Source organism: Symphalangus syndactylus, chromosome 19 (genome assembly GCF_028878055.3).
Source record: "Symphalangus syndactylus isolate Jambi chromosome 19, NHGRI_mSymSyn1-v2.1_pri, whole genome shotgun sequence".
Lineage (NCBI taxonomy): Eukaryota > Metazoa > Chordata > Mammalia > Primates > Hylobatidae > Symphalangus > Symphalangus syndactylus.
In genome coordinates, this window is record NC_072434.2 from 80,514,797 (window position 1) to 80,542,122 (window position 27,326).

A 27,326-nucleotide genomic window follows, 5' to 3' on the forward strand; every position below is an offset into this window, starting at 1 on the left:
GGCATTTATCACCCAAGTGAAAGGGAGCAGTTGAGACATTTAACATTTAAGCTGTTTTCAAGTTTGGCACTCAGATGGATAACAGTTGGCAAGCAAAATGCGTCATGCAGGCCCCTAAAAGACTTTCCCAAAGTGTGCTCTGTGGGATGTAATGCATCCTTTTTGGAGCGGGGGAAGGGAAGAGGTATGGTCACAGGTTTGGAGATTGCTCAGTTAAACAATATTCGGCAAGGCCGGAATGGTGGCTCACGCCCTTAGTCCCAGCTACCTGGGAGGCTGAGGCAGGAGAATTGCTTGAACCCAGGGAGTGGAGATTGCAGTGAGCCAAGATGGCACCACTGCACTCCAGCCTGGGCGACAGAGTGAGACTCTGTCTCAAGAAAAAACAAACAGTATTAGGCAAGTTGCAAGTTTCCTGACTGCAGGACTTTTCAGGGTGAATCACCAAGAGGGAGATATAGTTTTAGCATTTCCCAAACTAGAAGGCCTTTTCCTCAAGGACTATCTTGTAGGACTGGTGTTTTGCGGTACACACTTTAGGAACCACCAGCCCAAAATACCTCCCATTTATATGAAGTGTTTTGGGACCTTTCAAGTTTCTCTCTTCCTCATTACCCTATAAAATTGAAGTTATGGTAGAGAGAAATTACTTTTCCAAGGGAAAATCGAGGCCTGTCTTAAAAAGTCACTAGACAGCAATGAGTTCCTGACCTACTCAAAGACCCTGCTTCCTTCAAGGGCAAGTCCGTGCTCCACAGCCTGGTCCTTCAAGCCCTCCCTGATGACTGTGCCCACAGAGAGGCCAACCCTGGGTTATGACAATACTTGGGTTTTGAACCACTCACATGGTCCAAATGATTCTTGTCTCCCCAACTAGAGTCTGGACTTTACCTTTCTATCTTTGCATCCCTCAGGAGTACTTTGTTATTTTAACCTATCGTTTCATATTAATAATTTCTCTAATCAGAAACTATCCTTCCAGCCGGTCTCAGTGGCGCAAACCTGTAATCCCAGCACTTTGGGAGGCTGAGGCGGGTGGATCATTTGAGGTCAGCAGTTCGAGACCAGCCTAGCCAATGTGGTGAAACCTTGTCTCTACTAAAAATACAAAAATCAGCCAGCGTGGTGGCCCATGCCTGTAATCCCAGCTACTCGTGAGGCTGAGGCACAAGAATTGGCTAAAGTGAGCTGAGATTGTGCCACTGCAACAGAGCAAGACTCCATCTCAAAAAAAAAAAAAAAAAGGGCCAGGCATGGTGGCTCACGCCTGTAATCCCAGCACTTTCAGAGGCTGAGAAGGGCAGATCACAAGGTCAGGAGATCAAGACCATCCTGGCTAACATGGTGAAACCCTGTCACTACTAAAAATACAAAAAACATTAGCCAGGCGTGGTGGCAGGGCCCTGTAGTCCCAGCTACTCAGGAGGCTGAGACAGGTGAAAGGCATGAACCCAGGAGGCGAAGCTTGCAGTGAGCCGAGATCGCACCACTGCACTCCAGCCTGGGCGACGGAAGAAAGAAACTATCCTTCCACTATCTGCCACCTGAGGTAAGAGCAGCCAGGGGATGCCATTTATCAACCCTATCTTTGCCATGTCTTACCAGGAATTGGCTTTCTTTATGACTACTTGTCATTGAAACGTAGAGTTATACAACCTTGCAGATAAGCTTTTGGAGGTTTCGGACCTGCAATAACCAGCCTACTAGATTTCGCTTTGGATTTCGTGTCTTTATCAGTGGTGTAAAACCCATGTCAAAGCAGCACAAAGCGTGAGACCAAAGTGTATGAAGCCAATGTGTCTGATTACCTGCACTTGGATCTGGAGGAGTGCTTACCTTGCCTTCCTGGTCCGGGTCCCTGCTGGGCCCTTGGTAGGGGGCCACGGATTCCCAAGTGACAACCACCGCACTACTAGGTTGGAAAGAGATCTCCGGGAACCCTCTGTGGACACACTCTGCTGCTCGCTGAGTGATGGAGGGGGATAAGTCTTCTCGATAATAAACCTTCCCCAGGCCATCGGTCGTGTCCAAGTCCGCCAGGAAAGGGGCAACTGCACCGAATGTTGGTGGGAAGAGCCCGGGATGGGATTCTTTGGCCGGGGGTTCACTGGTAGCAATGATGCCATTTGTGGTGACCTGTACAAAACAAAGTGGGTTAAAAGGAATATGCAGAAACGGGTCCTTTCTCAGTAAAACTGACCACCCACTCCCAGAATACTGTCACCAGTACCCATGCTATGTAAAACACAACAGAATCTGAGAAAGATACGAGCCTGAACTGCAGACCCCAGCATTCTTTTCTAGGCAAAATGGGCTGTGTGGAAAGAGAACAGGAGTCACTATTCAAATCCTAGTGAATTTACTCAAAAAAGGGAGTAATCACTCCCTACCAGGAATGCTAATTGGTGTGCGTACAAAAATGGTTAGGAGCCTGGTCATCAAAGTGAGATCCCATCTCTACACAAAAATACCAAAAATTAGCCAGGCTTGGTAGCACGGACCTGTAGTCCCAGCTACTTGGGAGGCTGAGCTGGGAGGATGGCTTAAGCCCTGGGAGGTCAAAGCTGCAGTGAGCCATGATCACGCCAGTGCACTCCAGCCTGGGTGACAGAGTGAACTCTTGTCTAAAAAAAAAATAAAATAAAATAAAGAAAAATGGTTAAGGTCCAGCCCCCGCCTTTTAAGAAACCCACAATCCAGAAGGATAAGGGAAAGGACTGACACAAAGAGATGATGACACAATAGAGTGTCAAGAAGCAAATCTGTATGGGGCATTATGGTATCGCTAATTATTTTGAATAGTTTAATGTGTCAGGATAATAGCTAATATTTATTGAATATTCACCATGTTGCAGGCATTTTACTAACATCTAATGCTCAGAAGAACCTCTTAAGACTAGGTACTACTGACCGGGCGCGGTGGCTCATGCCTGTAATCCCAGCACTTTGGGAGGCCGAGGTGGGCAGATCACGAGGTCAGGAGTTTAAGACCAGCCTGGCCAACATGGTGAAACACCGTCTCTACTAAAAATTCAAAAATTAGCTGGGCGTGGTGGCGGGCACCTGTATTCCCAGCTACTCGGGAGGCTGAGGCAGGAGAATCACTTGAACCCAGGAGGTGGAGGTTGCAGTGAGCCGAGATCGCACCATTGCGCTCCAGCCTGGGCAACAGAGCAACACTCTGTCTCAGGAAAAAAAAAAAAAAAAGACTAAGTACTACTGATATCCATATTTTTCTGATGGCGAAAATTAGGCAAATTCATCAATGTGTCCAAAGTTACCAAGTAATAAGTGGCAACACTGGGATTTGAACCCACGGAGTCTGACTCCAAAATTGGTCCTTTTCCAAAATCAGTCCTTTTAACTACTTCATGAATTGCCTTCTTGAAATCAGTTATAACTGCCTATTAAAAGATATCACTGGCCAGGTGTGGTGGCTCACGCCTGTAATCCCAGCACTTTGGGAGGCTGAGGCAGGTGGATCACCTGAGGTCAGGAGTTCGAGACCAGCCTGACCAACATGGCAAAACCCTGTCTCTAATAAAAATACAAAATTAGCCAGGCTTGGTGGCGCACACCTGTAATCCCAGCTATTCGGGAGGCTGAGGCAGGAGAATCGCTTGAGCCTGGGAGGCGGAGTTTGCAGTGAGCCAAGATTGCACATTGCGCTCCAGCCTGGGCAACAAGAGAGAAATTCCGTTTCAAAAAAAAAAAAAAGATATCACTGTTCTTACTCAGCTAAAACCCATGCTCTTTGGGAAAATGGGAAGAGGGCCCCTGAGATACTGTGGCAAACAGCCCCTTGGAGTGGGGGCACTCAGGCTCACCAATGAGGTCTAACACCCCCTCACTTTCTTGTTAGTGCACAATACACTGATGACATGGAAGACCAAGCCAGTGATAGTTTTCCTTAGATAATCTGTGAATTGAAAGAAAAAATTCCCTAGCTGGGTGTGGTGGCTCACGCCTGTAATCCCAGCACTTTGGGAAGTGGAGGTGGGTGGATCACTTGAGGCCAGGAGTTCGAGACCAGCCTGGCCCATATGGCAAAACCCCGTCTCTACTAAAAATACAAAAAAATAATTAGCTGGGCGTGGTGGCGAGTGTCTGCAGTCCCAGCTACTTGGGAGACTGAGGCAGGAGAATCACTTGAGCCCAAGAGGCGGAGGCTGCAGTGAGCCGAGATTGCACTGATGCATTCCAGCCTGGGCAACAGAGCAAGATTGTCTCAAAAAAAAAAGAAATAAGAAAAAGATTCCCTAATCAAAAGGGAGAGATTTTGCAAATGGCATTTTATTTTGCTCTTTAAGGGCTGCAGATTGGAAAAACATGAATCCAGAATAGCAACCCTCAGTTGTTAGAAGGCCAGTGGATTTTCCAGGCCACTTATTTCCCTCCTCCTCCCCCTCCTCCTTCCCCTCCCCCTCCCCTCCCTCCTCCTCCCAGAGTCTTATCCCTCAGTCACTTCACACATCATTACTAGAGGAGAGGGCAGGGGCAGAAAAAAAGAGAGGAACTAAAGACCAAACTCTCAACATGCCAAAAACTTGCTATTAATAAAAAGGTTCAATGTACAGAAACGATTGGCGCCCAGGTGAGGATTGGAACCAGAGCTCTGGGAGTGAAATGCAGACTTAACAAAACGTTCTCTTTTAACCACATGTTATGAGCTATTAACTCTTTGGGTGACATATTTTCCATCATCACCTGGCACCAGCAAGGCTTTTCTAGAAGATACTGGCAAGCTGCGGAGAAGGGAGTCAGACAAGGGGCTTCTTCCAGCCGGTCCCTTTGTCTCCCTTCCAGGGACCCAAACATCTCCCAGCACAAGCATCCCAGGGAGCTACCGTGTGGGAGCGTGGGAAACGGCTCACTCTCTCAAGCCGCCAGAAGTTGGCAGTGAGCAGTTGGAAGTGATCACAGGGAGGCCACGTCCAGATAATTTAGTTTTAAAAAGCTGTTTTCCAGTGAAATTTAAATCAGTACATTAATTTTGAAAACCCTCTCAGTGTCTTTTATTATTTGGAATCTAGGCATGGGAATATTTCTATTTTCACAAGGAATGTTTTAAGAGTCAGGTTTTTAGACAAGTGTCATGCAGCACTGCAAATGCTCTGGACAACGGTCATATAACCCTCATTAGTATTTTCATTGGAAAATTATTTTTCAGCTAATTTTACTGAACATTCAGCTCGATCGTCTGTGATAATGAAGAAAGATGACTTCAATGATAAATGTAATGTGCAGAACAGCCAGAAGTTTCACTGGATTCTTAGCTTTAAATTTCTCCCCTGTAAACTTCTTTTTCCTGGAAGTAACAGTTAATAGCAAAGCTGATGAACAATATTCCCGTCCACTTGGGTGCAAGTCTCATTTTGCAAAGTCTGTCAAATGCACGATGCTCCTATCAGCCTTGTTCCTTTTCTCCATCTTTTGAAAGTACCATTGGGCAATTCAACAGCAGAAGGGCAGGGAGCAAAAAGGGAAAGGACACAGGCACTCAGGCAGGAGGAGGCACAGACTCAGGCACAATCCCCAAGGGGACTGGGCTGGGGAGTCCTTGGGCCCATGTGACCACTGATGCCCAGGCCATCACCAATATTTGCTCAGCTGGTGAAGCCAGGAAACCTGGAAGTGGGTCCTGGTTCCTTCCTCTTTCTCACCACCCACGCTGCATGTCCTGTCTCCAACTACAGCAGGTCCTCAAATAACTTCATTGCATTCAATGTTGTTTTGGTATAACGTTGATGAGAAAAAAAAAATCTATTCCTGGCTAGAGCCACCGTCTGTGTGGAGTGTCCGTGTTCTCCCCATGTCTGCATGGCTTTTCTCTGAGTAGTCTGGTTTCCTTCCACATCCCAAAGCTATGCCAAAGTCGGGTGAACTGTGAGTGTGGGTGTATGGGAGCCCCCTTGCTATAGGACAGCATCCTGTCCAGGGTGGCTCCTGCCTGGCACACTAGCTGCTGGGATGGGCTCCGGCCACCCTCCTCTCTGAACTAGAATAAGCAGGTGGAAAATGAATGAATGAATGAATACAAATTATCACAGAATGAAAATGCATCAAGTATGAGTAATCACCCAAATGCACACCAATAAACTATGCACCAATAAATTATACACCAACGAAAGTACTCAGCAAGCTGCTGGATTTGTGATTGTTTGTTTTTGAACTTCATGGGTCAGAAAAGTTGACAATGTTGCTTTGCAAACATTTCTTCCTTGATTGAACCCACTACCACCATGACCTCCATTATTCACTGATTCATCAAAAATTGGGTAAATAATATCTTGGTTGTTTTTATTCATCTTAAATGTATGTATAGCTCACATTTATTTATTTCAGTGTTTAATACTAGAAGTGTTTTGGGCTTCATGGGAAGTTTGGTGATGTGTTTCTGACCAGAAATAAGCCATAGGAACTTAAATGTTGTTTCTGTCAATTACCCGACAGTCAAATCGGTTTAGTTATGCATTATTAGCTTAAAGCCACAGTATCCAAGAACCTATCCACAATGTTAAGTGAGAAGTTACTGTATATGGCACTTTCTCCATCTCAGCTACCACCAGCACGCCCCCGCCCAACCCCACCACCTCCTTAGTCACATGACTGGCCCTTCTTATCCTTATTCCTCAGCTGAAATAGTGCCTTCTCAGAGAGCTTCCTGGCATCCCCTCCAGTGGAAGCTCCTTCCACTCACTCCTTTCTCCCTTCCCTCACACCCCCAGCCCCTGATATGTCTTCTTCCTGCCTATTTGTAGGTTCTGGCTTCTCTACCCACTATGTGGTCATTTCTTCAGGGTCAGGGACTCCATTTGTCTTGGTCACCACGGTAGTTCCAGAGCTTGCACATGGTCTGATACATACAAGTCTCCTCACTTCTTGACTTCCTCCAACATAGCAGACAGGCAGGTTCAAAGCAGGATAAGACCTGTGCGTCCAGGTTATTTTAGCAATAAGGCCTGAGGGCGAGCTTAGTTGTAAGTGATATGAAGGGTCAGAGAACTGTGCATTACTACCATTCTTGCCAGTGGAGTAAAATGCCAATTACTAAAATAAAAAGTGCATAACTTGAATTCAGTCATGTCTCCAGATCTAACCGCCAGTTTACAGGAAATACAGGAGACAGAAGAACATGCTAATGGACACAATGGGATGCAATCAGCAAAATCCAGAATATAAAACACTAAAATGAAGAAATACCTAGTTTCTTGAACAAATAAATTTTAAAGAAAAAAAAAGAGCTGGGGGTTGGGGGAAGATCTGTAGATTTTAAAAGTTCTAAGAGACAGTTAGACAAGGTGCCTTGCTCCTATAATCCCAGTACTTTGGAAGGCAAAGGCGGGCAGATCACTGTGGTCAGGAGTTCAAGAGCAGCCTGGCCAACATGGTGAAACCCCGTCTCCAGTAAAATTACAAAAATTAGCTTGGTGTGTTAGCAAGTGCCTGTAATCCCAGCTACTTGGGAGGCTGAGGCAGGAGAATCGCTTGAACCCAGGAGGTGGAGGTTGCAATGAGCCGAGACCGCGTCATTGCCCTCCAGCCTGGGCTACAAGAGTAAAACTCCATCTCAAAACAAAAGTCCTAAGAGACACATCTACCAAATGCAATGTGTTGGCTTTGTATGGGCCCTGATTTAAACCAAACAACTGAAAAGCAAAATGAAACATTTCATGAAACCATTTGCATATTGGACAATATTAAGGAATTATCATTTCTTTTTTTTTTTTTTTTTCTTTTGAGACAGAGTCTCGCTCTGTTGCCCAGGCTGCAGTGCAGTGGCGCGATCTCGGCTCACTGCAAGCTCCGCCTCCCGGGTTCACGCCATTCTCCTGCCTCAGCCTCTCCGAGTAGCTGGGACTACAGGCGCCCGCCACCACGCCCGGCTAATTTTTTGTATTTTTAGTAGAGACGGGGTTTCACCATGGTCTCGATCTCCTGACCTTGTGATCCGCCCGCCTCGGCCTCCCAAAGTGCTGGGATTACAAGCGTGAGCCACCGCGCCCAGCCAGGAATTATCATTTCTTAAAAGTATGATCATGATTTTACTATTTTGTTTTTTTAAAGAATTTTTTTTTTTTTTTTTTTTTGAGACATAGTCTCACTCTGTCACCCAGGCTGGAGTGCAGTGGTGCGGTCTTGGCTCACTGCAATCTCTACCCCCTGGGTTCAAGAAATTCTCCTGCCTCAGCCTCCCGAGTAGCTGGGACTACAGGTGTGTGCCACCACGCCTGGCTAATTTGTGTATTTTTAGTGGAGACAGGGTTTCACCATGTTGGCCAGGCTGGTCTGGAACTCCTGAGCTCAAGCGATCCGCCCGCCTTGGTCTCCCAAAGTGCTAGGATTACAGGTGTGAGCCACTGTGCTCAGCCTAAAGAGTCTTTTCTTTTGAGGTATATTCTGAAACATTTACAGAAAGATAAAATATTTGTATGTTTATTGCGGCACTATTCACAATAGCAAAGAGTTGGAACCAACCCAAATGTCCAACAACGATAGACTGGATTAAGAAAATGTGGCACATATACACCATGGAATACTATGCAGCCATAAAAAATGATGAGTTCGTGTCCTTTGTAGGGACATGGATGAAACTGGAAAACATCATTCTCAGTAAACTATCGCAAGGACAAAAAACCAAACACCGCATGTTCTCACTCATAGGTGGGAATTGAACAATGAGAACTCATGGACACAGGAAGGGGAACATCACGCTCCGGGGACTGTTGTGGGGTGGGGGGAGGGGGGAGGGACAGCATTAGGAGATACACCTAATGCTAAATGACGAGTTAATGGGTGCAGGAAATCAACATGGCACATGGATACATATGTAACAAACCTGCACATTGTGCACATGTACCCTAAAACCCTAAAGTATAATTAAAAAAAAAAAAAAATATTTGGGATTTGCTTAAAAATAATTCAGTTTGGGGATGGGGAGGGAACATCAGGAATAAGTGAGGACATCAATGAAAGAAGATTAGTCTCAAATTGGTACTTGTTGGAGCTGGTAATGGATACAACGGAGTTCATTATATTTTTGAGTATATTTGAAATTTTTCATAATAAAAGTTTATTTTTAAAAAACGTATAACAGGTCTGGTGCGGTGGCTAATCACACCTGTAATTCTAGCCACTGGGGAGGCTGAGGCATGAGAATCACTTGAATCCAGGGGGTGGAGGTTGCAGTGAGTCAAGATTATGCCACTGCACTCCAGCCTGGGTAACAGAGTGAGACTCCATCTCAAAAAATAAAAATAGAAAAAAAAAAAACAAAACCATGTAACAAACCTGATTGATCTGAAGTTCAGCAAAGAAAGGCAAATGGCTCTAATAGATAAGCCAAGACTAACGTTCTCTGTCAGTAGGGCCTGTGGCTCATTGTCCTTGTTTTTGTTTGGTTTTGTTTTTCCAGGTTTATTGAGGTATAACTGACAAACAAAAGTGTATAAGTTTAGGGTGTACAACGTGATTTGATACAGATATATGTTGTGAAATGAATACCACAATCAAGTCGGTTAGCAAAGCTATCACAGATAGCCGTAATAGATCAACGGGACAGAACTGAGAGCCCAGAGATGAACCCACACATTTACGGTCAACTAGCGTTTGACAAGGCCACCAAGAACACACAATGAGAAAAGGTAGTCTCTCCAATAAACAGGGCTGGGAAAATTGGATATCCTCCTGCCAAAGAATGAAAATGGACCCCTATTTTATAGCACTCATAGAAATTAACTCACAATGGATTGAAGAATTAAATGTAAGACCTGAAACTATAAAACTCCTAGAAGAAAACAATAAGGAAAAAGCTCCTCGACATTGATCTTGACAATAACATTTTGGACATGACACCAAAAGCACAAGCAACAAAAGAAAAATGAAGAAGAGGGACTCCTTCGCTGTCCTTTTTGTGTTGGTGAAGATCCACTTTATTATTTTATTTGTATTGATGCATCATATTTGTACATATTTATGGGGTACATGTGGAGTATATATTTTGATACATGCATGCATACAATGTGTAATGATCAAATCAGGATAATTAGGAAATGCACCATCTCAAACATTTATCATTTCTTTGCATTGGGAACATTTCAAATCTTCCTAACTATTTTGAAATACACAATATTGGTTAACTACAGTCACTCTACTCTGCTATCAAACACTAGAACTTATTCCTTCTATCAAACTGTATGTTTGTACCCATTAACCAACCTCTTTTCATCCCATACCCTACCCTTCCCAGCCTCTGGTAACCACCATTCCACTCTCTACGTCCACCCCTCATGGTCTTTGAATTTCTTCCTTCTCCAGACTTTCCTACCACTGCCACTCCCCTCCCAGGGACACAGGAGTGTTAGTTGCACTGGGCACATTAGACCACATCAATGAGCAGAAGGTGGTGCTGGTAAAAGCAGATTTTGTAATTAAAACTAATCAAAAGTTACAGAGCCTAAGGCACCCCATACAGTGCCCTGAGTCCAGGAAAAAACAAAAAATAAAAAACAAAAAACATGAAGCCTAAGTATTGCACAGCAGTCACCAGTATCACTTTCTGTTCACTACATTTGTACTAGTTTAAAACGTACACGGGACCAGGCACGGTGGGCTCATGCCTATAATCCCAGCACTTTGGGAGGCCAAGGCAGGTGGATCACCTGAGGTCAGGAGTTTGAGACAGCCTGACCAATATGGTGAAATCCTGTCTCTACTAAAAATACAAAAACTAGCCAGGCGTGGTTGTGGGTGCCGAGTTTGAGACAGCCTGACCAATATGGTGAAGTCCTGTCTCTACTAAAAATACAAAAACTAGCCAGGCGTGGTTGTGGGTGCCTGTAATCCCAGCTACTCAGGAGGCCGAGGCAGGAGAATCACTTGAACCTGGGAGGCGGAGGTTGCAGTGAGCCGAGATTACGCCACTGCACTCCAGCCTGGGCGACAGAGAGAGAATCCGTTTCAAAAAAGTACATGGATTATGGGATCGCACTTTAGTTTTTATGAATGTTGGTGAGTAAAAGGCTAGAGGAGAAATGTGCCAGCAAAAAATTTTAGATTGCTTTTAATTCTCCAAACTCTCCATGGAGTCTCTCCTAGTTAACACTACATGCTTTTGGATCTATGATTCCCTCCTTCTTGAAAACCTCCTCAGCTGGGCGTGGTGACTCACGCCTGTAATCCCAGCACTTTGGGAGGCTGAGGTGGGTGGATCACCTGAGTTCGGGAGTTTGAGCCCAGCCTGGCCAACATGGTGAAACTCCGTCTCTAATAAAATTACAAAAATTAGCCGGGTGTGGTCGTGCACACCTGTAATCCCAGCTACTCGGGAGGCTGAGGGTGCAGTGAGCCGAAATCTCGCCACTGCACTCCAGCCTGGGCAACAGAGTAAGACTGAAAGAAAGAAGGAAAGAAAGAAAAAGAGAGAGAGAGAGAAAGGAAAGAAAAAAAAGAAAAGAAAAAGAAAAAGAAAACCTCCTCGAAAAACCTTCTTGATAATTCTCAGCTCATGTGCTTGGCAAAGTCTCATTTTCCCTTGTGAAGGCTTTCTGACCTCCCAACCAGGGTTTATCATATGTTTCTTTCTGTCTGCCCCTCTCTCTAAGTCTGCAATTGGCATCTTGACCCCTCACTTAGGGATCCTGACTCCCAATGGCAGCAGCACGTTCCTTGCTGTATTGACCATATCGCAAAACCCTCAGGGGGTGAATGCATTTCTGAGAAAGCCCATCTGAATCAGAGAGTGCTGCTGATGATAATAATGTAATACTATCATCTTAAGGTAACTTAAGGTAATCAAATATTGCCTAGGTGAGGTTCTTTGTGAATTTGCATTAAGGAGTAAAAACTTCTTTACTGAAAAACAGCTATCTCTAGCATGTTGAGCGATGTAACTATTTCCCTGAAAAACTGCTTACAATGTCAGTTCACACTGGGAAAAAGTTCCTTTAGCAAAGTTCAACTTCAGCTCACTATGCGGCTAGTAAAACTACATGCCCCTTTGCAGAACCATGTCTTCCCACTCACCCCAAGAAACACAACAAACAATACGGCTTTTCATCCAGCTGCCCTAGGGCAGAGCATGTCAATTAGATCACAAAAAAACCCAGGGTGAAAATGCCAAGCACCACATGGGTAACAGCTGGAACCACTTATGTACAATTGTTTCAACCCAACTGACAAGAAGGGGATGGACAGAGCACCTAACTTCTAATGGGAGGGTGTTTCCCATCTTAGAAAGCACTTCTTGTCTCATTTCATCTTTAACATGAACTTTCAGACAGCATGAATCACTGGAGAAAGTCTATATGCAGATGCTCAATAAATATAAAATTTATGTTAGATTTCTTATGTCCAAATACTCCCTGAAAAAGTGAAACAACAGCCATTTGGGGGGGCTTCGATGAGCCTAGTAACAGTCCCCAGGGCAGAAAGTGGCCTGCAATAGTCTGGGGGGAGCCTTCTCAAAAACATGTGTGTTTAGAGAATGCTTGAGGTAGAAACAAATAAGAAACAAACAGCGTCCTTTTACAAATACAAGTCGCTGTACTGAGAAGACAGTGAAACTTGCAAAAGCAAACTCCATGGGTGAGAGGCAGCGGGAACTTAAAATAATTTAACATAAAGAGTGGAAATGCAGCAAACATGGGCTGTCACCTAATGTTGAGGTCCTTTACTAAGGCTCTTTTTATCTTTTAAAATTTCATACGACAGGCATTTAGTACAACCATCCCTCTTTTCCCATACTTGAAACAGACAAAGAAATGACAAAAGATTTTAATTTAGCTTTAATGTCACACAGCCAGCAAGTGATGGAACCAAGATCGGAACACACATCTGCTGGAGTCCATAGCCCGTGCTCTTTCTGTTACACTTGGCTGTCTAGTTTAGAGACACTGGGGGCAAAAGTCATGCAAGTTGCAATGTTTTTTGGGATGGCTTCAAAGTTAGTGACTGGGCGGCTACAAAAAGCTGGAAAACAAAATGAGTCTAAAAAAAAAAGTAAAACACAAAAAGGAAGTCCAGAAAATAGGCAAGTCCGGGACACAATCAAGGTGGAGACGGATTAATTTCAGCCTAGAGCCCACAAGTGGACCTGGAGCCTAATCCGTTTGCAAGGTGCTTTACATTTTACAAAGCGTTTTTACTTTAGTTATCTCATTAAACCTAGTAAACATTAATATCATGTTCATTCTTCATTTGAGAAAAAATGAGTTTCAGTTTATACAACTTGCCTAAGATCAAACACTAGAAGTGCCAGAACAAAACTCCAAGTCCAAATTGCAAGTGATCCCCATTAACCCCACAGAAGAAATGACTCTGGCATGAAATAGAAATAGAAACAAAAGGATTAGTAAATAAAGCTTAGGGACAATCTAAGGATTACTGGAAAGGGGTTCTGATCCAGACCCTTAGAAAGGGTTCTTGGATCTTGCACAAGAAAGAATTCAGGGTAAGTCCATAAAGTGAAACAAGTTTATTAAGAAAGTAAAGGAATAAAGAACAGCGGCCGGGCGCGGTGGCTCACGCCTGTAATCCCAGCACTTTGGGAGGCCGAGACAGGTGGATCATGATGTCAATAGATCGAGACCATCCTGGCCAACATGGCGAAACCCCGTCTCTACTAAAAATACAAAAATTAGCTGGGCTTGGTGGCGTGTGCCTGTAGTCCCAGCTACTTGGGAGGCTGAGGTAGGAGAATCGCTTGAACCCAGGAGGCAGAGGTTGCAGTGAGCCGACATCGTGCCACTGCACTCCAGCCTGGTGACAGAGTGAGACTCAGTCTCAAAAAAAAAAAAAAAAAGAATCGTTACTCCATAGACAGAGCAGCCCCAAGGGCTGCTAGTAGCCCATTTTCATGGCTATTTCTTGATGATACGTTAAACAAGGGGTGGATTATTCATGCCTCCCCTTTTTAGACCATATAGGTTAACTTTCTGACGTTGCCATGGCATTTGTAAACTGTCATGGTGCTGGTGGGAGTGTAGTAGTGAGGATGACCAGAGGTCACTCTCATCGCCATCTTGCTTCTGATAGGTTTTGGCGGGCTTCTTTACCGCAAGCTGTTTTATCAGGAAGGTCTTCATGACCTGTTTCTTGTGCTGACCTCCTATCTCATCCTTTGACTTAGAAGGCCTTAACCATCAGGGAATGCAGTCCAGTAGGTCTCAGCCTCATTTTACCCAGCACCGGTTCAAGATGGAGTTGCTCGGTTCACATGCCTCTGACACAAGGGTAATAGAAATGAGTCAACATTTTCAACTTAATCCAGTTAATGTCCAAGTGACTTTGGATCAGTTACCCCTCTCTTCTGCAGAAAATTTCTACCTGAGATTACTTTCCAACATTTAAAAATGATTGGGGCTTTTCCGATGGTAGTGGGTTATCAGAACTTATTAGCATTAGTATCACTAAAGTTGATATACAACCCCCCAGGCTAAATTTGACTGGCAAAAAAAAAAAAATTGTTGGGTTCTTTAAATTTTAACTACGGGTTGTCTATCAAAGAAGTAGCCCTCGAGGATGCAACACCAAGGGCCTTGGGGTGTGAGACCCCCAATCTCTGGGGAGACACGTTTCTCCTTAACAACCTGAATATAGATATCAGAAGTTTACCTGTGGCAATTGGAGCCTAGTACTGTATTACACAAATTCCTTAACTTAGACATAAAAAATTACAGGAAAAGAGTTAAGCAGTTATCTGCCTTTCAGAAGGAACAGTATATCAGTGTTACCCAAAAGTCATGGTTGATGAGGAAAACCTCCTTACAGAATATGCCAGCTAATAAATGCAGAAAGAATGACAGAAACAAGCAACCAGCAAAACAAAATAAAACAGCATCCTGCAACCTTTAATTTCATTACTGTTTCAGGCAAAGATCATTAATAGATGCTAAAACCGTTAGGTGAAAGGTTGGTGGGCAAGGAAATAGATGATAAGGCCAAAGTGAGTGTTACCCCATAGGTCAGTTGCTGCTCACCTGGGGAAAAATATAACTTCACAGGCATGACCTTGCTGTAATCTCCTTAACACCAGGTATTAATCTTAGTGTGGCAAGCCAAGCAATAATCAGACATTACTTGCCTGCTAATGTTATCCAATGTGAAAAATACAGCTTCATTTATGAACTATTCTTCTCTCTTTTTTTTTTTTTTTTTGAGACAGAGTCTCAGTCTGAAAAAGCTGACTTTTTCAGAGGTTGCATTGGACTGCAACCTCCACCTCCCAGGCTCAAGAGATTCTCCTGCCTCAGCCTCCTGAGTAGCTGAGATTACAGGTGCACGCCACCACACCTGGCTGGTTTTTGTATTTTTAGTAGAAATGAGGTTCCACCATGTTGGCCAGGCTGGTCTCATTTATGAAGTATTCTTGTTGAAAGATGATGCCCTTCTCAACAATTAAAAAAAAAACAACGACTTTTTTTTTAATGACCAAAGGGTTTGAACAGGCATTTCTCCAAAGAAGAAACACAAATGGCCAATGAGTACATGAAAAGATTCTCGATGTCATTAGCCATCAGAGGGATGCAAATCAGATTCACAACACAGCACTTCACACCCACTGGGATGGCCATAAATCAAAAAGTCAGAAATAAGAAATGTTGGTGAGGATGTCGAGAAATCGGAACCCTCATATATTGTTGGTGGGAATGTCAGATGGTGCTGTTGCTTTGGAAAACACTTTGACAGTTCCTCAAAATATTAAACATAGAGTTACCATATGACCCAGGAATTCCAGTCCTAGGTATATACCCAAGAGAAATGAAACTTATATCTACACATTTGCACGTATACCTCTTCTAGAAATGCAGTTTGTCTCAAAGACACCTTTTTATGGCCGATTTGTCTTAATCAGGCTGAAACAAAGTCCTCACTTGCATTTGGTCAGCAAGCCTCTGAAGTCTCTTTTGATCCACACCAGGTCTCCCTCCTTCTTTTTCCCCACCATGCCATTTATTTGTTGATGAAAATGATAATCTTTTAAAGTTAAATCGTGTCAGCCATCTACTTAGAAATCTCTAATGGCCAGGTAAGGTGGCTCATGCCTGTAATCCCAACACTTTGGGAGGCCGAGGTGGGCAGATCACCTGAGGTCAGGAGTTAGAGACCAGCCTGACCAACATGGAGAAACCCCGCCTCTACTAAAAATACAAAATTAGCCAGGCATGGTGGTGCGCGCCTGTAATCCCAGCAACTCAGGAGGCTGAGGCAGGAGAATCTCTTGAACCTGGGAGGCGGAGGTTGTGGTGAGCCAAGATTGAGCCACTGCACTCCAGCCCAGGCAACAGAGCAAGACTCTGTCTCAAAAAAAAAAAAAAAAAAAAAGAATAACCAAAAACTGATATTTAGCATTTCCTTTAATTATGAATGCAGGCAACAAAGCAGTCACTAATAGAAGTCACAGACCTTTTCATATCATATCATAGTTGCTGTATGTGTCCCAGAATATTGCTCATGATCTTCAAAGTTCAATCGTTACCTGAATTGCCCTTGGATCCACTGCTACACCTTGTTATTTAATGTTGTTAAAAGTAAGCATATAGGCCAGGCGTGGTGGCTCATGCCTGTAATCCCAGCACTTTGGGAGGCCGAGGTGGGTGGATCACAAGATCAGGAGTTCAAGACCAGCCTGGTCAACATGGTGAAATCTCATCTATACTAAAAATACAAAAATTGGCCAGGCATGGTGGTGCGTGCCTACAGTCCCACCTACTCAGGAGGCTGAGGCAGGAGAATCGCTTGAACCTGGGAGGTGGAGGTTACAGTGAGCCGAGATCTCGCCACTGCACTCCAGCTTGGGCAACAGAGTGAGACTTCATCTCAAAAAAAAAAAAAAAGTAAGCATATATTGGGCCAGGCATGGTGGCTCACGCCTGTAATCCCAGCACTTTGGGAGGCTGAGGCGGGCAGATCATCTGAGGTCAGGAGTTCAAGACTAGCCTGGCCAACATGGTGAAACCATGTCTCTGCTTAAAATACAAAAATTAGCCAAGCGTGGTGGCAGTCATCTGTAATCCCAGCTACTCAGGAGGCTGAGGCAGGAGAATCACTTGAACCCAGGAGGTGGAGGTTGCAGTGAGCTGAGATTGTGCCACTAAACTCCAGCCTGGGGGATAGAGAGAGACTCTGTCTCAGAAAAAAAAAGAAAAAGAAAAAGAAAAAGTAAGCATATAAGCATATATAGTACATAAGAGCATAAGATGTGTGTTTTTTTAATATTTTGATCTGTATTTCAACATAATTGCCTTCCTTGGTCATCTTGTGGATTTTATTTTATGCATTTAAAACTTTATACTGCCCAGGGTGGTGGCACTCGCCTGTGGTCCCAGCTACTCAGGAGGCTGAGGCCAGAGGACAGCTTGAGCCAAGGAGTTGGAGGCTGCAGTGACCCAAGATTGCGCCACTGCACCCAGCCTGGGCAACAGAGCAAGACCTCATCTCTCTAAAAACTAAAATAAAAGCGTTATACTGAAAAGGGATCTACAGGCTTCACCAGTGTCCAAAGCGGCCAGGGCAGTCAACCAACAAGGGGGAAGGCTCTTTGTGGATCCAGACTTGAAGGGCTCATTCGTTTCAGGCAAAGCTTACAAGTTCCACGTGAGTGTTGTCTAAGGCGCAGTGTCCCCAGGCCAGATTGGGAGCACAGCCATTTCACGGGCAGGACAGGCTGCAGCCGCTGCGTTTGCAGTTCCAACCCCCTTCCCCCCGCCAACCCCCCACACTTCTGGAATGCACACAAGCCTTATATGAAATCCACATGGTGCGCGGTCGAGGAAGGCAGAGGCACGAAAGGACTTCAACAAGTTGACAGCGCCCCCAGGCCCGGCCAGTCCCAGGGAGGCTCCAGGGAGCTGTAGGTCATCTGGTCCCGCTCCTCGTTTGGGGCCTCCGTGGTGACAATGCCTGGCCACAGGAAATTGGGTCACTAGGAGCCCTATGTTTCCCGCTCTGGACTCCGGACTCTGAAACGAGCCCAACTGGAAAGCAGCATCACTGCCAAGACACATCCGGAGTCCACACACAAATACAGGAGGCTGCCGGCGAAACTCTCCCGCAGCCACAAGAGTCCTGGGGCCCGTGCGCCGGCTGCGACCCAGCTCCAGCTCTTGCCCTGTGGAGGTTCCACGCGAGAACCTGGCTCCACTTGGGACCAGCCGGGTCCTAGCCCTGAAGGGACTGGACAACCGAGGGATGCGGACTGACCTCCCTGAGGCGATGCAGCCCACAGCTGCCGGGGAGGAAGCTCCGCGGGGTCCCGGGGTGACGGGGTCACGGCCGGGGGCGCGCGGAGCCACCCAGACCCCGCGACCCGCTCTTCGGTTGGCAGGGACCGGGTCGGGGAGACCTTCGCGGACCCTGCAGAGGCGGGAGACCCTGCGCCGTGCCCGATGCGCCAGCGGCCAGCGGGTCCCAGTCCCCGTCTGCAACGCCCACGTCCGTCCGGCTCCACCGGCGCCCCCGGCCAGCCGCGCCTTGCAGCTCCTCGCCCGCCCTCCCGGGGCTCACTCACGTAGACTGAGTCGATGTCGGATCTGTCGTAGAAGCGGAGCGCCCCACTCAGCTCCAGGGCAGGGGAGACGAGGTCGTCCCCGTCCTCCAGCTCCAGGTCCCCCTGTCCGGGGCCGAAGGGGAAGAGCTCCTGGCGGCTCAGGCAGCCCCCAGGCCCCGCCAGCAGCAGCGGCAGCAGCAGCGCCCGCGTCCACGCAGCCCGCATCCGGCTGCTCGAGGCCAACATGTTCCCGAACTGCGGTCCCGCAAACCCGGTCCCGCGGCCAGGGCAGAAGAAGGCGGGGATGTAACCGGACGCCCCCGGCAGCCCCCTCGCCTCCCGCCTCCCGGCGTTCCCACCCCGGGAAATAGGGGAGGGGAGCGGAGGGGAGAGGGGAGGGCCCCGCCCCGTCCAGCAGGCGCGCCGCGGGGCAGCCCAATGGCCGCGAGGGGGAGGGCGAGGGGCGAAGCCGAACCTCCCGCCGAGGGCGCAGCCGCCTGCTATTCTCGAAACCAGCCCGACTCCCACCGAACGGCCCCTCCGGGAGGGGGAGCAGAGCGCGGGACCTGCACCGTGGTCCTCCGATTAGGGTTGGGTCGTGGAGAGCCGGCGACGTGGAAACGCTCTGGATTCAGGAACTGCGCCCACCCCATTGCCGCTCGGCCGCGTCCGGGGTCCAATTCGCTTGACCCTGGTAGGAAGACGGGGTGGCAGCTGGGAATAAGCCAAGGGACCGAGCCACCAGCACGTTCATGTGATCATCCACCCCTTCACTGCGCGTTTTTTGAGTGCCTGATCCTGTGCTCTCTACTGTGGAAGTTCGCCAGCAAACGGGGTCCCACCCTCCGAGGCAAAGTCACCAGTGTACAACACAAGCCAGTGTCAGGTGGGGACCCCAAGTCATCAAGGACATTAGGGCTGGAAAAACTGGCGGGGAAAGCTGCAGGTGGGACGGTGGGAATCAACCCGGGTCCTCTGGAAGGAATGGGATGTCATCCGGCGGCAGAGAAGGGAGGTGGAGGACCGAGCAGGATGGATTCAGGGCACCATCCCCCAGCAGAGGATTTGGGGAGGGACCGGTTGAAGCACAGCCTTGAATCACAAATTTAGGAATTTGAATTCGCTCTATCACTCGGAGAAGAAACTATTGAAAGTTCTTGACAAAGGGAGATAAGCGATTTAAGTGGTATCCTGAATAATCGGTTGATCATTAATTTGGCACTAGGGTGAAAGTAGAGACAGGTAAGTTATTAGAGGACCAAGTCTAAAACATTGAAATGAAAGAAGGAGCAAAACCTGATTATAAGATTGGCATTGAAGAGGAGAAGAAATGAAGTTAAAATTGAGTTCAAGGTTTTGCACTCAGAGGACTGGAAAACTAGTACTGCCTTTTGACGTCAGGGAAGAGGATCTGGGACAGCTGGAGTTGGATATGTTTGGTGTCAGACCTATTAACTTGGAGGGGTCAACAGGACGTTCCAGTTTCCTGTCAGCAGCTAAAAGTAACGACCTTGAACCTAGTTTATAATAATTTTTCAGAAAACAGCAAATTCTATATAAAATTTAGGGGGCGTGTGTTCTGAACCAGCAAAGACAGGAAGAAAAAGCAAAGAAAACATGGCTTCTAAGCAAAACGCTTTTGATCTACTCATGAGACCTTGTCTTTTTCTTTTGAATTCATTAGCCATTAGAGATAACATTTATTACCCATCAGAGACAACATGTGTTCTACAAGTATTCATTCATTTTGCACTCACAGTAACCCTAGGAAACAGACCTTCCCTGTTTTACAGAGAAGGGGCATAGAGGCCCAGAGAGGTTAAGTCATGTTGCTAGGGTCACGCAGCTGGGAGCCGGTAAGTGACCCTAGGTGTTCCAGCTGCAAGGACCCCACTTATAACCACTGCATTAAGTGCCCTCTGTTTACTACCTTTTACTGCAGGCTGCAGTCTGTTGTCAAATACGGTGCTTTTCCTTCAGTTCCTTCCCAATACAGCACTGTGAGCCCCCAGCCTGCTCCCCAGAAGCACTTCTGACTCGACCCTATGCCATCTGTGGTTCTGACTATTTCTGGGCTTCTGGGCCCCAGCACTGCCTGTTCCTGCTGCTACGAGATCTCTGTATGGAGATTCTTCTCTATGTTCACCCGCACGTGACACGGGCCCCACGACTTCCCCATGCCCTGTGGTTGAGGGAAACTCCAAGCTCAGTCGGCCTTTTTTGGCCTGTGCCTCCAACACTCCTCCTTCAAAAACCCCCACCCCAGCCTCTGTCACACATCAGAGCTGTCTCTGAAGCTGTAGTCTGTGCCTGGAATGCTCTTACCCTTCTCATGAATTCTATCCCTTTTTGGTACGCAGGCAGCTTCTGAAACTCCTATTGGTCCATCCATGGGACTTTCCTCCGCGAATACAGGAGGAGAGCAGTTCTCTACTTTGCTGGTTCAGCACAGCCTGAATCCAGCCTGGCTGAGGTCAAGGCTCTCCATTTACTAGCTGTATAAGCATGAGCAGGTTTCTAAGCTTCAATATCCTTGTCACTTGTATAGGATGTTCATAATGAAAATCAAAGGATTGTCGTGAGGATTAGATAAGGTGATTCATTAAATACTCCTAGCTGGGCACAAAGTAAGTATTCCGTTAATATCAAACCATCGTTATTACCTAAATGTACAGTTTTCATGATTCTTATTATGTCAACATTTACTGAGAATCTACCATGAGCCAGATTCTATACTAGAAATTCAAAATGTCAAGACCATTAAGGCACAATCCTTTCTTTGAGAAGCTCACAATCTATCAGGGAGACAAACACAACAATAACACAGTGCGATGCTTTAAGAAATACACAAACCAATAAGAGATATCGCTTGTTGAATGCTGCTTCTGCTAGATGCTTAATGTAGCATTCAATTTAATACTAATAACTGCACAAGCTAGTAGCCCTATATGGGGAAAACAAGGTTTGCAACGGTTAGATAACTTGCCCAGTTTTACACAGGTAGTGAAAGAGCTAGGATTTGAATCCCAGTTTGTCTAACACCAAAGCTATTATTCTTTCTGCCGCACCATCCTGCCCTTCTATGGAAGGAAAGGTTTCTCCCTTTATTTCCACCCACAAGATCTATTTGCTCCATTGTTTATACATAATGCCCATGATCTATTTGTGCATGCTTGTCCTTTATTTCATCAGTATCTCTCGGCCTGAGTAAGTCCAGTATATACGGTAAATTCTCTGTCATTTACTATTTATAGCTCTGCACTCGCCTCACATTGCCCAGTCCTTGTAGGACGTAATATTGATGCTGTGTCTCCTACTAGGACAGTGTGTCCCTGACACTCCTTTAGAATTAGTAGTTCCAAACACATTCATCATCGAATACTTACTTTTATATTGTGCTCTGGACATTTTCTAAGTGTATATAATAATTCAGCCTTTTTCTCTAGTCATTTCGTATGTTTTTCGGGGATAAGAGTTCTTTGGGGGTAAGCCCTATATGCTTTATTTGTTTTCCTGACTTCACAGAGCCTAGCCCGATGCTGCATACACATTAATAAAATGTGCACGGTTCTTAACCGTTTAAGAACTCAGTGATATGTTTAAGAATCATCTGATATCTGCAGTACCAACGGTACCCATAATTCTGCAATATATCAGCTTAAAAAAAAATGAAACCTTGCTCTTTTGAGACTTATACTCTTTTCTTGATGGCTGTCATCCTGATGAGGCAGAAACACAAAATTTAAGAAGCAGGTCTCAGGCTGTGTGCCTATAAGAAGCCACGGTAACTTTTTTTGTTTGTTTGTTTGATTTTTGAGATGGAGTCTCCCTCAGTCACCCAGGCTGGAATGTGGTGGCGTGATCTCGGCTCACTGCCACCTCCACCTCCCAGTTTCAAGTGATTCTCTTGCCTCAGTCTCCTGAGTATCGGGGATTACAGGCATGCCACCACGCCCAACTAATTTTTGTATTTTTAGTAGAGATGGGATTTCATCATGTTGACCAGGCTGGTCTCGAACTCCTGACCTCAGGTGATCCTCCTGCCTCAGCCTCCCAAAGTGCTGAGATTACAGTTGTAAGCCACCACGCCCGGCCCCAAGGTAACTCTTTTCTCTGATGATTCAGACAAAAGTCCAGCCAGCTTAGTGGGAAAATAGCTCAATTGGCTATTGCACTGAAGGAGGCATTTGTTCTAATCTCACTCTCCTGTGAGGATTGGAAACTGACCGTCTATGGTCATGGAGCTTTCTTTTATTTTCCAGATGTCATGTAGATGTAAATGTATTAGTGTTCCAATTCCAGGGAATTCACCTAATTCATGAATTTTTTGTTTTAATTTTATTTGAGACGGAGTCTCACTCTGTTGCCCAGCGTGGAGTGCAGTGGTGCGATCTCCACTCACTGCAAGCTCTGCCTCCTGGGTTCACGCCATTATCCTGCCTCAGTCTCAGCCTGGGACTGCAGGCGCCCGCACCACGCCCGGCTGATTTGTGTGTGTGTGTGTGTGTGTGTGTGTGTGTGTGTGTGTGTGTTTTTAGTAGAGACGGAGTTTCACCATGTTAGCCAGGATGGTCTCGATCTCCTGACCTCGTGATCCGCCCAACTCGGCCTCCCAAAGTGCTGCGATTACAGGCGTGAGCCACCGCTCCCGGCCAATTCATGAATATTTTAAACAACCCACGCTCACTTGTGATCTCAGATAAAAATGACACCCTTGGCTGGGTGCGGTGTCTCACGCCTGTAATCCCAGCACTTTGGGAGGCCGAAGCAGGCGGATCACGAGGTCAGGTAATCAAGACCATCCTGGCTAACACGGCGAAACCCCACCTCTACTAAAAAAAATACAAAAAATTAGCTGGGCGTGGTGGTGGGCGCCTGTAGTCCCAGCTAGTCGGGAAGCTGAGGCAAGAGAACGGCATGAACCCGGGAGGCGGAGCTTGCAGAGAGCCGAGATCGTGCCGCCGCACTCCAGCCTGGGCGACAGAGCGAGATTCCGTCTCAAAAAAAAAAAGAAATTAGCCGGGCGCGGTGGCGGGCGCCTGTAGTCCCAGCTACTTGGGAGGCTGAGGCAGGAGAATGGCGTGAACCCGGGAGGCGGAACTTGCATTGAGCCTAGATAGCGCCACTGCACTCCAGTCTGGGCGACAGAGCGAGACTCTGTCTCAAAAAAAAAAAAAAAAAAAAGACACCCTGACAAAGGATGAGAATGAAGCAGGATTTGGTGCTCACTTTATTCTGTTTTCAAAGGAGATTAGGATAAAAAGGACTTTGGGAAAACACAGTTATGTCCACCTATGTGTTTGGGAAGATGCCAAGCTTTTCAGGGTAAAGTTTAATTCCTATAGTTCTACATCCTGTTTTCCCATGAACGTTTTCCTGGTTCATTATCATCAGACCTCCAGCATTCACTGCAGGGGTTCCACTTGCCTTTTGTTGTTATTTTAATTTTTAATCTTGATTTGTGTAATTTTCAGCCTTACATAAAAATTACAAAAATAATACAAAAAAGTTCCATATACCCTTATATTCCCATATCCCATATACTCAGATTTTCCTTAATACTAACATTTTGCCATGTTTGCTTTCTCTCTGTCTCCCTCTCTGTCTCTGTCTCTCTCTCTCTCCACACACTCACACATGCGTGCACACACACACAGACACATCGATACATATATATACATATATTTTTATCTGGACCATTGAGGGTAAGTTGCAAACATGATACCTCTTTACCTCTGAATGCTTAAGTATATGCTTCTTTAAAACTAGAACATTCTCTCACCTAGCCATAACACAATTGCCAAAATAAGGAAATTAACATTGATATCTACTATAATCTAATTGACAGCTCTTATTTAGGGTTCACCAGATGTCAAAATAATGTCCTTTAATAACAAAAGAAAATACCAGATTATATACAAACTGCATTCAGTTGTCATGCGCTTTCAGTCTTCTTCAACTTGAAAGAGTTCCTCAGTCATTCTTGATCTTTCATGGCCTTAACTTTTTTTTTTTAGAGATAAGATCTAGCTATGCCCAGGCTGGAGTGCAGTGGCTATTCACAGGTGTGATCACAGCATGCTATAGCCTCAAACTCCTGGCCTCAAGTGATCCTCTCACCATAGCCTCTCTAGTAGCTGGGACTACAGGGACAAGTCACCGAGCCTTGCCCTTGACATTTGTTAAGAGGATAGACCAGTTATTTTGTAGGCTGTCCCTCAGTTTGGGTTTGTCTGGTGTTACCTTCATAATTAGATCAGATTTTGCATAAATTTTGGTAGCAGTAACAGAGAAGTGATATCATGTCCTTCTTAGTGCAATATATCAGGAGGAACACGTCCATTTGTCCTAATGCTGATAGCATTTACTTTGATCACCTGGTACATCTATACCTCCTAATTTCTCCACTGTGAAATTACTAGGTTTTCTTTTCTAATTAATAAATATATTGGAAACAGATAATTTGACACTACATAAATATTCTATCTTTCATTAAACTTTTACCCTCTAATTTTAACCCCATTAATAACTCTTACTAGAATCAATTGTTATTGTAATGGTTGCAAATATTTTTGTCTTCAGTTACTAAAAAAGAATTGTATTTGGTAAACTACACATACATAATATCTCCCATCCTAACCATTTTTAAGTGTACAGTTCAATAGTATTACATTCAATGTATCAAATGGTAGTACATTCATACTGTTTTGCAACCATCACCATCATCCATCTCTAGAACTCTTTTCATCTCACAAAACTGAAACTCTGTACCCATTAAGCAATACTTCCCATCCCTCCTTCCCTCAGCCTCTTAGCAACCACCATTCCACTTTCCATCTCTAAGAATTTGACTACTCTAGATGTCATATTAATGGAATAATACACTATTTGTCTTTTTGTGACTGGCTTATTTCACTTTGCATAATATCCTCAAGGTTCATCCATATCGTAGCATGTGTCAGAATTTCCTCCCTTTTTAAGGCTGAATAATATTTCATTGCATAGGCTGGATGTTGTGGCTCACACCTGTAATCTCAGCATTTTGGCAGGCCAAGGCAGGTGAAGCCTAGGAGTTCAAGACCAGCCTGGGCAACATGGTGAAACCCCATCTTTACAAAAAATACAAAAATACAAAATTTACAAAATACAAAAATTAGCCAGGCATGGTGGTGTGCACCTGTAGTCTCAGCTACTGGGGAGGTTGAGGTGGGAGGATCGCTTGAGCCTGGAAGATCAAGCCTGCAGTGAGCTGTGATCATGCCACTGCACTCCAGCCTGGGTAACAGAGCGAGATCCTGTCTCAAAAAAAAAAAAAAAATCATTGTATGTATGTAGTGCCTCATTTTGCTTATCCACTAATCTGTGTGTGGACATATGTGTTGCTTTCATGTTTGGCTATTGTGAATAATGCTGCTTTGAACATGCATGGACAAATATTTCTTCAAGACCCTGTTCACAATTATTTTGGATGTATATCCAGAAGGGGAATTGCTAGATCATACGGTAATTCTATTTTTAATTTTTTGAGGAACTGCCATACTGTTTTCTGTGGCAGCTGTACCATTTTACATTCCTACCACCAGTGTACAAGCATTCTAGTTTCTCTATATACTTTGACAACACTTACTATTTTATATTTTTTAATAGTAGCCATCTAATGGGTATGAGATGATATCTTATTGTGGTTTTGATTTGCATCTCTCTAATGATTGGGGATATTGAGCATCTTTTCAAGGGCTTATTGGCCATTCATACGTCTTGTTTGGACATATGTCTATTCATGTCTTTGCTCATTTTGAATCAGGTTGTTTGGTGTTTTTGGCAGTGGTGGTCATTTTTAAAGTTTTTAATTTGAAAAATTTCAGGCTGGCACAGTGGCTGACACCTGTAATCCCAGCATTTTGGGAGGCCGAGGAGGACGGATTACATGAGGTCAGGAGTTCGAGACCAGGCTGGCCAACGTGGCAAAACCCCGTCTTTACTTAAATATAAAAATTAGTCAGGTGTGGTGGCATGCGTCTGTAATCCCAGCTACTTGGGAGACTGAGGCGGGAGGATCACTTGAAACCGGGAAGCAGAGGTTGCAGTGAGCCAAGATCATGCCACTGCACCACAGCCTGGGCAATAGAGTAAGACTCCGTCTCAAAAAAAAAAAAAAAAAAGAAAGAAAAAGAAGGTCGGGCGCGGTGCGCGGTGGCTCACACCTGTAATCCCAGCATTTTGGGAGGCCGAGGTAGGCGGATCACAAGGTCAGGAGTTCAAGACCAGCCTGGCCAATGTAGTGAAATCCCGCCTCTACAAAAAATACAAAAAAAAATTAGCCAGGCATGTTGGCAGTTGCCTGTAGTCCCAGCTACTTGACAGGCTGAGGCAGAAGAATCACTTGAACCCGGGAGATAGAGGTTGCAGTGAGCGGAGATCGCGCCACTGCACTCCAGCATGGTTGACACAGCAAGACTCTGTCAAAAAAAAAAAAAAGAAAGGAAGAAAGAAAAAAAGAAAAAAGAAAGAAAAATAAATAAATAAAGAAAGAAAGAAAGAGAAAGAATTGATTTCAAACCCTCAGAAAATTTGGTAAAAATAAAAATACATCCAAATGCACCAATTACTGGACATAGAGGTTCAGGCCTATAATCCCAGCATTTTGGGAGGCAGAGGCAGGAGGATCACTTGAGGTCAGGAGTTCAAGGCCAGCTTGGATAACATAGTGGGACCCGTCTCTACAAAAAAAAAAAAAAAATTGTTTTAATTAGCCACAGGTGGTGACATGTGCCTTGAGTCCCAGCTACTTGGGAGGCTGAGGCAGGAGATCACTTGGGCCCAGGAGTCTGAGGCTGCA

At 45.4% G+C, this 27,326-nt stretch overlaps 1 protein-coding gene across 1 annotated transcript in view; it reads right to left on the minus strand.

The window, feature by feature from the left end:
* The window catches only part of NID1 (nidogen 1), an 89,956-nt gene extending 70,977 nt beyond the window's left edge, over positions 1-18,979 (minus strand). Inside the window, exons 1-2 of the mRNA XM_055234454.2 lie at positions 18,509-18,979; positions 1,837-2,136 (exon numbers count right to left, since the gene is read on the minus strand). Of these exons, the coding sequence (XP_055090429.1) occupies positions 1,837-2,136; positions 18,509-18,733 (525 nt within the window). The 5' untranslated portion in view covers positions 18,734-18,979. The remainder of the gene's footprint in view (positions 1-1,836; positions 2,137-18,508) is intronic.
* Positions 18,980-27,326: the final 8,347 nt, after the last annotated feature.